This window comes from Pyxicephalus adspersus, chromosome 1 (assembly GCF_032062135.1).
Source record: "Pyxicephalus adspersus chromosome 1, UCB_Pads_2.0, whole genome shotgun sequence".
NCBI lineage: Eukaryota > Metazoa > Chordata > Amphibia > Anura > Pyxicephalidae > Pyxicephalus > Pyxicephalus adspersus.
This window is the reverse complement of record NC_092858.1, coordinates 167,735,969-167,748,101: the sequence shown is the minus strand read 5'-3', so window position 1 is coordinate 167,748,101 and position 12,133 is coordinate 167,735,969. Positions and strand designations below refer to the sequence as shown.

At 41.4% G+C, this 12,133-nt stretch overlaps 1 protein-coding gene across 1 annotated transcript in view; it reads left to right on the top strand.

Annotated features, from left to right (window-relative positions):
• The first annotated feature begins 248 nt into the window (after positions 1 to 248).
• BACE2 (beta-secretase 2) overlaps positions 249 to 12,133 on the top strand; it is a 47,022-nt gene continuing 35,137 nt past the window's right edge. The window contains exon 1 of the mRNA XM_072420782.1: positions 249 to 622. Coding sequence (XP_072276883.1) covers positions 359 to 622 — 264 coding nt within the window. The 5' untranslated portion in view covers positions 249 to 358. The remainder of the gene's footprint in view (positions 623 to 12,133) is intronic.

Below are 12,133 nucleotides of genomic sequence, written 5' to 3'. Positions count from 1 at the left end.
TTTTTTTGATACTTTTTAGGTCATTTGCACCTGAATTCTAGTTAAAAGCAGCTTTTTTGCCTGGAAATATTCCTGATTGCATAACAGAGACATTACAGTTAGAGTTTTCTGTATGCAGATTTCTTCTGCTCCTGCAGTACACACGAACCCCCATCAGGGGGCGCTCGCATGCCCCCTCAGTTCAGCCCAGGTTCGGGACTTTGTAACTTTTTTTTGCTCGGTGAAAGTTTTGCTCAAACTCCTCCCTGCTATATCCGTTTGTTTCGCCCGAGGCCGGAGCTGCTCGGACAGAGCTGGGCTGTGTGTGCCGGGGCAGTCATGCAGTGTGTGGGCACTGAGCTGTAGTGGAAGCTGTACAATGAGGGGGGCACTGCAGACCCTCACCCTGCTGGCACTGCTGGGAGGTGCCCAGACCAAGTTCTCCATTCCTCTCCGGATCTCTCCTGCCCTGGTCAGCCAGCCCCAGCCAGTGTCCACCACCACTGCAAAGGACATCATGGGGCTGGCCCTGGCCTCTGATCCCAGTGGTAACATCAACTTCATGACCATGGTGAACAACCTGGAGGGGGACTCAGGGAGGGGGTATTACCTGGAGATGATGATTGGTACCCCACCGCAGGCGGTAAGTCAACACAGATGGCATGGGGGTATTATACCAATGGGTACATGTGGGGCGTTTGGTCTGAGCATGTAGTAGATAAAATGGCTATTTCTGCCTCCCATGCTGGGGTAGTTATGGGGCAATGGAGCGCTTCTGCTGGGGTAATTATGGGGCAATGCAGCGCTTCTTCCGGGGTAGTTATGGGGCAATGCAGTCCTTTTGCTGGGGTAATTATGGGGAAATGCAGTCCTTCTGCTGGGGTAATTATGGGGCAATGCAGTGTTTCTGCTGGAGTAATTATGGGGCAATGCAGCGCTTCTGCTGGGGTAGTTATGGGGCAATGCAGTCCTTCTGCTGGGGCAGGTATGGGGCAATGTAGTACTTCCTTCCTGCCTTGCTTCTGCTTGGGTCATTGTAGGGGGTAGGGGCGATGATATTCCCTTTATTGGGGTAGTTATAGGGACTGTAAACCACCCTCACAGTGGCAGTTGATGGGGTTGCAAAATCCACCATTACTGGAGCAATTGTAGGAATTGTGTAATCCCCAATAGTAGGGCATTTGTAGTGGCTGTGAACCCCCCCCCTGTACTGGGGCATTTGTACAGTCTGTAAAATCTCCACTACTGGGGCGGTTATAAGAAAGTGCAGTCATAATGGGGTATCTATGGGGTTATGCAGTTCATCCTGCCTTCTGTCTAGTGGGGTAGTTGTTAGGGCTGTGAAATTACCTTTACGGAGACAGTCATGGGGGGGGGAGGGGTATACGAAATCGCCTGCTACAGGGGCAGTCATTTGGGAGGGGGGCTGCAAAATTGCCCACCAAAAGGGCAGTTGTTTGGGATTGGGGCTGCAAAATCGCTCGCTAGTGGGGCAGTGGTTGGGGGGAGGGGGGCCTGCAAAAGTGCCTGTCAGTTCTATGCCCCCTCCACCACTAGAATAGCTGGATGAGAAAACCACTGGTCCAGTCATTGGGGCAAATCGGTCCCCCTCCACTTACCTTGGTAGTCATCATGGCAATGTGGACCACTTGGTATTTATTTGGGCAATTCACCCCCAGATATGAGCGATAACTTTATTCCAGGTACCCCTGGGGTGGATTTTTGTTACTTTCTGATTTTGTGATAATATTTGGCAAACAATCTGCAATGTTTTATTATACCCTGATGTCAGTTTTATGTCTCATTTATTACTTGTTAGTGCTCCAGTTACTGTAATCTCCTTTCCCCACCCCCAACATTCTGGGACCTCTGATAGAGATCTATGCTAGCTATTACCCCCTGGGGTATCTGTACTGGGGAGATTTCCCCCCACTATATCCATAGGGTGCATTTTCTGACCTGAGGGATCTTTCTGAGGGAAGTGCAGGAATATTTCTCCTAGAAATTGTGATAATCCCAGTAACACCGAGTTATCACCAACCTGTTGTCTAATCCTAGAATAATGAAAGTGATTTAAAGGATTTTCACAACCTCTTATCAGATCTGGACTTCCCTAAATCCTACACCCCCAGGGCTCTAACAAATGGCAGAATAGTATGGGGGAGGGGGGTTGTACTTTTTGGTGTACTGTACAATATGTGCAGATCACTAATTTCCAGCCACCGGCACCATTATTGCGGAATCCATAGGACAACCATTGATGATGCAACTTCTCGGCACGAATCATGGAGCTGCACTGTAACAGTCCTAGACTGTATTATATCACGGGATAATGAAATAGAAGAGGAAGGATTTAGGTCATAGGAAATCCTCATTTTCAAGTTTTTATTCTAGCAACTTTAAGGCAAGAAATGTGAATCTGTTTCATGCAATGATAATGTGCTTGGCATTGTGCTTGGTCTGCTACACACAGTGTGCAGCAATTTCAGTATTGTCTATTAATTTGTTCTGGAGTTTCCTATAACTAAGACCGGCCACTGCTGCTCCCTCTCCTTGTGCAGGGTGACTGGTCTTGTATCCGCCCACTTTCTGCAGGCAGCCTGTAATGAGCGGCTCTGTTTGGAGCTCAGGCTATGTGCAGTACATGTGAGGTCACCAAAAAGCAGATTTGTATTCTTTGTGCATATAAATAAATAGATATCTGTTTTCAAGCAAATTTGCTTTACATTACACATTACCTCTGGGACAGAGCTGGATTCCACAATCACAAGCTGAACACGGATTGCTAATTGTGTAAACATGTTCTCTTGTACCAGGAGGCACAGCCTGTGCAGATGAAAGGAAGGTGAACCAAACCGAAAACACGGCCAGGGGCCAAATCATTTATTTCACCGACTCCATGGCTGCAAATATGCGGAAAGTCTGAACATGCCGGACGCTGGGCCAGGAAAGGCCTTTCACTCTTGGTAGCTTTTTTATGCATTAGAAAATCTTTTGGCTACTTTGGTGTGTTTATATCTTTTGTGGATACAATTTAACCAGAGCCAAGTGAGTGAATCATACATTGAGCGTGACAAAAGGGTTCGGATTTCATCTGGGAATGGCTGAAAGCAAAGATTACTTAGGGTGTACCTAAAGCCGACACATGTTGGAACTCTAGATGTGTATATATTGTATTAATTATTCCTCCAAATCCCTCTCATCTGATCCCTGCTGAGTAGATCTGAACCTTTATCCTTCTGCAGTAATACCAAATCATTTATCCCAAACTCCTTGTACACGCTCTTATCATCTCTTGTCTGGACTACTGTAACCTCCTCCTCTCTGGTATTCCACTAACCCGACTCTCTCCTCTACAATCTATTATGAATGCTGCAGCCAGACTCATCCATCCTTCCGCTGCATCTCTTTGTAGTTCTCTTCATTGGCTTCCATTTCACCTTAGAATCAAATTCAAGCTCCTGTGCTTTGCCTTCAAATCCCTCCACAGTTCTTGTCCCACTTACCTTTCTGACCTGGTAAAAAAAATACTCCCCCTGCCTCTCTCTTCACTCCTCCAATGACCTACTAATGACTTCCTCACTCATAACCTCCTCACACGCACGGATACAAGACTTCTCTAGAGCTGCCCCAACTCTCTGGAATGGTCCTCCCCGTCCTATTCGGCTTGCTCCTACTTTCTGCTCATTTAAAAGAGCGCCCAAAACCCATTTCTTCAAACTTGCCTGCCCGTCTTCTTCTGTCTTTTGAAACCGTCACTACTTCCCACCACTACATATCTCTCCTCCTATTGTGTGATACTTCCCCCTCCTCTTAGATTGTTAGCTCTTTGGGCCAGAGTCCTCTCCTCTTCCTGTGCCACGGTCTGTAACTGTCTGTAATTTGCAACCCCTTTTTAATGTACAGCGCTGCGTACTATGTTGGCGCTATATAAATAGTTTAATAATAATAATTTATCACATGATTGGCCACCATGGGATACAGAAGCAATGGTTTCCTGAAGGGTTCCCAAAGGCATTTGTTGCCGATTATTCCTCTTTGCTCGTTTGGCAGTAAATTAGAGTTACTACAGTGTACAACCAGATGAACAACACTTCTAATACATAAATTATTGTCTGAAATCTATGGGGACCTGTCATTGCTGTTCTTTCTATGAAAATGTCTAAGTAAGTGACCTGGAACAAAAATATGCACCAGAGAAATGTCCCAAGGTTTTATTAGTAATAAACAGGATTTATATAGCGCCAACATATTAAGCAGCGCTGTACATTAAACAGGGGTTGCAAATGACAGACAGATACAGACAGTGACACAGGAGGAGGAGAGGACCCTGCCCCGGAGAGCTTACAATCTAAGAGGTGGGGTAGCAGCACAAGATGTTGCCCATTCTGTACTACTTCTGGGCTAGTAACTAAATTTATTTGAAGGAAGATGATCAGAATTCCAGCCAGATACCTAATACGAGGGCCTAGCAATGGCAGAATCTGATTTCCGCTTAATATCACCACTGGGGTCATATTAGGAGAATTTCAGCTTATACAATGTATAGAGTAATATATAGAATTTATTTTTTCAGGTTATGCAGTATGATAAAATGTATCGGGTATTGGAAGAACATTTTTGTATTGAAATCATCAATTTTTATTTAGAACCAACTTTTGCTGCACTTTCTATGTCTATTATTCAACAGGATTTATATAGCGCCAACATATTACGCAGCGCTGTACATTGAATGGGGGTTGCAATGACAGACAGATACAGACACAGGAGGCGGAGAGAACCCTGTCCAGAAGAGCTTACAATCCAGGAATCTAGTTATACTGATTTGTCCCATTCCCATTTTCCATGTCCAAAGAGATGTCCATTTACCCCCATAGTTTCTTTCCTGTGCCTTATAGACTTGTATGGGGCTGGGAGCAGATCTGTCTATTAGCTCCATAGAAGTCTGTAATGTGCAGGAGGATCTTCTGTAAAGCTGCAATGTTACCAAAGAAAAAACCATCTGTGGTTGCAAACACATTACGCGCTGTACAGGTCATATGACTTTAGGTCATATGGGGCCAAAATATATAACTTTGTTAAAAATAACTTTTTTCTTTAACTTTTTGTAAGCCAAATTTCGGTAACAATAAATAATAAATAGTTTTGTGGACCCATGTAAATTCTATGGAAAGAACTGGTTTAGTAATCAGTGTTATGTAAAATATTGTATTCCTTGGTATTTCTCTGTATGAGCTTCTGAGGAATTAATCCTTTTCGGGTTGATAAGTAAAGCTCAGAGTCATGGGATTTCATGTGATCATGGGAGACTTTTAGGAATTCTCAGCTGATGGAGCGGCACACAGAGGTCAGTGTTTAAGTCTCAAGACGGGCCCGGTGTGACTTGGAGCGTTCTGCAAAGTTACTTTAATGAGTTTTATCACCTGACATTCCCTGTGTGCCTGACGTGACTTGTGCAGCCCTTTGTGATGACCGTATAGCTGGAAGTGGTTTTGGTATACAATGGAGTGCTTGTAGTATGAGAGTCACACCATGGGCCATGTCTGGTATAAAAGTTTATTATCATATCAATAATGTTGGAGGTGTTAGGGTCCTATGTATGTAATATATTAGAATTTTATTATGAATATTTCTAGAGGCTGATCATCAAGACACGGGAGGTGTGTTTTTTGTAATATAGATTGCAATAGAATTGTATTATTATCATATACAGGTCTCAGTCATGTTGGAAGCGTAGGGTTCTATGTATACTAAATTCTAATAGAATTTTTTAGAATTTTTTCAAACCTGGGACCTAGCGCTGCAAAGGCCGGAGTGCTAACCACTGAGCCACCGTGCTGCCCGATAAGCAGCACAATGATAAGAATATTTTGCAATGGGGTTTATTTATAAAGCAGTGAATCTGACATTCATCAAACATTCTCTGGGTGAAAAACGTCTAGATCCATATGTTATCAATAGAAGTGATTGCTTCTTCACCAGAGATTGATTGGTGAATGTCAGCTTCAGTGATTTCCAGACTGGAATTTTTGGAACCGGAAGATTCTCCCGAGCTGACCTGTTTGTATGGGAATCAGACATTATAATATTTGCTGATTGCACCATCATAATGGAGGTTGGTGGTGGTCGGTCATGTTGGCAGTGCAGTGTTCTATGTAAAGAGTCTTAGAGAATTGTACAATTACCGTATTTTTGGATCGCGGTATCGGGTGAGTATGATATTTTAATTATTTTTAAAAACTGTGTTCGCTGTATAAGACGCACCCACTTTTCCCCCCAGTTTTGGGGAAGAAACAGTGCGTCTTATACGCCGAAAAATACGGTACTTTTAAACAGTATTGATATAGCGCCAACATATTACGCAGCACTGTACATTAAAAAGGGGTTGCAAATGACAGACAGTGACACAGGAGGACCATGCCCCGAAGAGCTTACAATCTAGGAGGTGGGCAATGATCATGACTAAAGACTGGTCAAGTCACAGATGCAATGCCCTAAGTACAGAGCGTTGGAGAATTGTATTATGTTCATGGTTCTGGAGTATTGTTTACAAGCGATAGAATTGCATTATAACTGTGTTTAGTGGTCGGTCATTTTAGAGGTGTAGTGTAATAGAATTATATTATGTTCCTGTTCTATGGTCCGTTATTTGGAAGTGTATTTTTTCATATGTAATAGAATTGTGTTCTGGATATGTCCAGTGGCCATGTTGTAGGTGTATCATTCTATGTTACAAAGTGTTATAGAATTGCACAATGACCATTTCTAGGGGCCAGTCAAGATAGAGATGTAATACCTAGGATATGGAGTGTTATAGAATTGTAGTATGATCGTAGTTACATGGTTAGGTTGAAAAAAGTCCAAATAATAAACATATCCTGGCTAAAAACCCTGTAAGACATAGTTGATCCAGAGGAAGGGAAAAAAAAAACCCTGGTTGAATTTGTTTCAACAGGGGGAAAATTTTCTTCCGGATTCCATGAGGCAATCGGATGTTCCCAGGATCAACAGTCTCTGGTATCTTTACTTTAAAGCTTTAATACCCAGTTATGTTCTGTACTTCTAGACATCATCCAGCTTTTTTTTAAACCACTTATGTCCAGTTTTTATGTTAGAAGTGTCTAATTCTATATAAGGAGTGTCATAGAAGATGGTTATTGTGTTTAGTGGCCGGTCATACTGGATATGAATGTACGTATCTATGAATCTAAGTGTATTAAAACTGTTTTGAGCATGTCCATTGTTGTCCACTATAGAGGTGTAAAGTGTGATGAAATTATTTTCTGTATCCTTGTATAGTGTGTAAAAGAATTGTATAATGAACTTGTCCAGTGGTTGGCCATTATGGAGGTGTTTTGTGTTATGGAATTATTTTCTTTATCTTTTGTGTATCTTTCTATAGTCTGTATCTTTGTATAATGATCATGCCTAGTGGTTTATCATATTGGAGGTACAATGTCCTATGTATACAGCGTAATAGAAATATATTCTATTCCTGACTTGTGGTAGGCCATGTTGCAAGTTTAATGTTCTATATATGAAGAGTGTAAAATAACTATAATCTATTCTTGTCTTATGGTGGGCCATTTTAGGGTTATAGTATAGACTATAATGTTCTATGTATAGAGGTATATTATGTTCTTGTTCTGTGGTCAGTCAAGTTAGGGTCGTTGTGTTCTATGCATAGAGTGTATTCTTGTCTTGTGGGTCATGTTGGAATTGTAATGTTTTGTGTGTGTGTGTGTGTGTGTGTATATATATATATATATATATATATATATATATATGAAAGAATAATGGAAATGCATTATGTTCTTGTTCTGTGGTCGGTCATGTTGTAGGTGTGGTTTTCTGTATATTATGTTCTTATTCTGTGGTCGGTCATGTTGGAGGAGTCGTTTTCTATAAATTATGTTCTTGTTTTGTGGTCGGTCATGTTGGAGGTGTATTTCTCTCTGTATTTCGTTCTTGTTCTATGGTCGGTCATGTTGGAAGAGTAATTTTCTATATCTTACGTTCTTGTACTGTGGTCAGTCATGTTGGAGGAGTAGTTTTCTATATCTTACGTTCTTGTTCTGTGGTCGGTCATGTTGGAGGTGTCGATGGCCAACGCTCGGATAACACACATAGGTTTATGGTTAGAATTGTAAGTCATGAGACAGACAGCATTGTAGGTTGTCATGGAATGTTACAGAGAAAAGCTGTAACGTGTCAGGTAGCTGAACTTCTCCTGGTAATGAAATGCCACTGCACAAGTCTGACGGGTTCTCACTCTGTTCTCCGCACCTCATGACCACCATGAGTTTAGGATTGGTTCCTGACGATGGAGTTTTTTTTTTCTTTCTTGCTGTAAACCTTTAACACCAAACAACACAAAGAGGTACATCTGTACAGTGTTACCAAGCTAGTGTAACAGATTCTATACTAATGAAATGTTTCCTGAATGGTGCTGGGTGACCCCAATGAGGAGTCAATACTTTATTACTTAGAACTCACAGTGGGTTAGAATTATTCAAGGTTTGGAATGTACAAAGTGTTGGCTGTCATAGCCACATTCCGGATTCTATTTCCACACACACTGGTTTGTATGATCCTGCTTTGGGTCTCTTGCACAACCTTGAAAATTCAGTTATATGTGGTTTCCATGCATGTTACAGCATGTGTTACATATTGGCACCTCCGAGCTGCAAAAAGAAATGATGACTGTAATAGGTGAGGTGATAACTAGCTCTTTTCTTTAGAAAGTAGAGATGGTGTCGTTTAGAGCTCACAGACTAAATGGCCAAGATATGTGCACAATAAGGCTCTTGAAAATTAATTTTTCAGCTCTGGTTAATGGGAACTTCCCCAGGTACACATTGTATTAGGACTCCAGCTATCACATTCCACTGCAATCCCATGATCAGTGTATTGCCATTCAAATGTATCTTTAATGAGCAGTAAAAATGGTCAATGCAATGCAAAAAAATTACTTTTGTAAGCAAATTACATTGACCTAAAATAGGATCGAACAAAATCCATCTACAGAGCTCAACTTGCTCAGTTTCAAGACAAAGCTGTTTGCATACAAGAATTAAAAAAAATTGCATCTCATTGACTGTTCTTGTTGGGGAAAAGAGTTTTTGCCATTCAACATCTGGATAACCGGATGCACAAATTAACATCTGGACTTAAAATAGGTACAAATGTCAAATGTTTGACTTAATCATTTCCAGGGCCAGCAAAATGAATGAGTGCTCTACATGTAGCACTGTTTAGATTTTTTGGACAAGGGAGAAAAAGGACGAGCGGGAGGCACGCTACTTAGTCCACCCTCATAGTAAATGACATTGGTTGTCCCTGGTTAGCCATTTAATGATCTGCCGCAGTGGATCACCTATTGACGTCAGGGGATTGCTGTACACATGCTAGGTCTTTCCCTACATTGATCACGATTTTTCGTCTCGCAACAATTATCTAATTTGAATACATAACTTTTAAAGTTTAGCTAAGGGCAAAACTTTTTAAATGGGGAAGGTTTGGAACCCATGTCAGTTTCTATTGCTGTCTATGCCTGTGCTAGGGTGAGTCAGTCTAATTGTCCCAAATCTCCAGTTCCACTGGCAATAAAAAGGATCCAACATTTTGAGTTGCCACCATAACAGAATTTATTGTTTGAAAATTTCTATTAAGGACACTTGTTCCTGTGACAATTGTATAATATACTATTGAATAATAAACCACTTTCTGATGAGTCTACAAGATCAGAAGAGAGTGTAAGTCTCCCTTATAAGTTGGGGATTTCTTTTAACTGTGGTTTTACTATGTAGAGTGTAAATGAATTGTATTATGATCATACCCTGTGGTTGTCCAATATGAAGGTATACAGTGTAATAGAATTGTATTATGTTCTATGGTCAGTCATTTGGAGGTGTAGTGTTCTATGTAATGTGTGTAAAAGAATTGTGGTTTGATCATATCCAGTGGTTGGTGATCTTGGATGTACAATGTTCTATATAGAGTGCAATAAAGTTGAACAAGGATCATGACTAGGGGCCCTTCAAGCATGAGATGTAATGTTCCAGATATAGAGATCAAATCTTTTGTTGTCTTGTGGCTGGTCATGTTGGAAGTTTAACTTTTGACTGTTTCATCCAAAATGGATTTTTGGGCCAAAGAATGGCAGTTGGTGGGTTGTACCCATACAATTAGCCTCCTCGTGGCTAATTTTCACTCCATGGGTTTCCCTTTGTTGCCCACTGATGTAGTCATTTTGGATAGTGGAATTGGCATTTGGTGAGGTGTAGCCACAAAGTTAGTCCCTTGTAGAACAGTAAAGCTAAATCAGAAGGACCTGGAAGAACCTCTTCTGTTTATTAAAGGTAGTTGTGGATTTTTTTGTGGTGTTTGCTGCCCCAAGACTTAAAAATGGATTCAATGCTTGTTTTGTTTAATATGAAGCCCAAAGTCAGTCTAATGGGAGATGACCAATTGTTCACCTTGCTTGCCAGCTGGCAGTTGACCATACTGGAGCATATGTGCTGCATGACCATGGCTCAAATGGAGCTGAGCTTGTTTAAATTTTTGTAAATTACAAATAAAAATCCAATCTTACAAGTGTTCAAATTTACAATATACAGCTATTTGTTAATGTTTTTATGTGGTAATGTCTAAATCAAGCGACCTTGTTAAGTGCTTACATTTTAGCACAGGATCCAGATTTGCAAATCCTTGCCATTTTTTATTTTCTTCCTAATATTTCCTGAGGATTGGGGGATCCTCCGACAGATGGCGGTATGGCTGGTAGAGACATGATGCATGACACGGCGCCAGGCAGCTCCTTTGACAAAACATATGTTTAAACAGATGAGCTGCTTTCCTCATTATAAAATGCCAAAAGAACATGATTAACAAAATGAGCGCCAATAATAACATGTAATAATGGTGCGCGAGAACCCAGCCGAGCTGGGCCAGAAAGCGATTGAGTGTGTGGCGCTCGCAAGCCGTTTTTCCTAGCAGATGGGCTTGTAATGTAATTAGGAATCTTTGTGTTAAATGAGGCATTATTTAAATTGGCTGCTAATTTTCACATCTATTAACCCGCTGAAAAATATAGAGAGCCGCGAGTTCCTTTTTAAGTGATTTCTGGTCGTTGAGCAGTAAAGAAATGTTTCATTTTCTATCCAGCCAGCTGGAAGGAAATGCTGATGGATGGCAAAGTATGGGCCTTGTATAGACAAGGGAAGGACCCCCTTTAGTGTTAATCATGTCAACCAATCAGGATCCAGCTTAGTCAATTTTCTTAGGGCAAGTCAGAGACTAAAAGACAAATCAGATGATTGATATGCCGTGATGGTGGAATGAATGGTAGGATGGTGCCCATTGCAACACATTTTGCCATAAATCTCCTATAAAGTCTTGTGGGCCATTTTTCAGTGCCAGTTGTAGGGAATGGTGATGCAGTTTCTTGTCTACAACAAAAAATTAAAGCTTTTGTTGGCCAAGGGTGGGGATTTTGCTATTCAAGGAGGGGCTTCTAACATGACAGGCATAAACTGCACCTGCCATTAAAAGCCCCCTCCTGTCTACGTGTGGGCTTCTTTGGTTGAACAGGACTCGACATTACTATTGTTTAGTGTTTTTTTCTATGCATTTGATGAGTGCAAAGGTCTACACAATGATTATGTCAGAAATTCAGAGTTGCCCTGTGCACACTTCTTTGTTACCTAAAGGGGTGCTTTTGGTTCCTTTCTTGCCCTAAAGAACAATGACCCCCTTTGACGGTGTTTCTCAACCAGGAGGTTGCTAGGAGTTCCTCGACAAATGAGCAGTTTGGACCCATCAGGTCAGTGTAAGTGACACCAATGATCTTTTTGGCTGTAGGGGTGACATTCTTCCAAATGGAAGAGACATTCTTCCTACTGACCACCACACCAATGTACTGTAAGTTGTGAATAAAGTAATTATAGAAGGGGTCCCTTGAAGACCTGAAATATATTTTAGGGGTTCCCTCATTTCAAAAAATTGAGGAAAGGTCAAAATGGTGGTGGTGCTTCTCTCATGTATGAATTGTTTACTCCCTGCACAATGCATTAGAAGCTGTAGCATGTCAGATAAAGTCTTTATTCCCTGTTTTGAGGATTTCCAACATAAACTAGCCCTCCCTTCCCAGCTC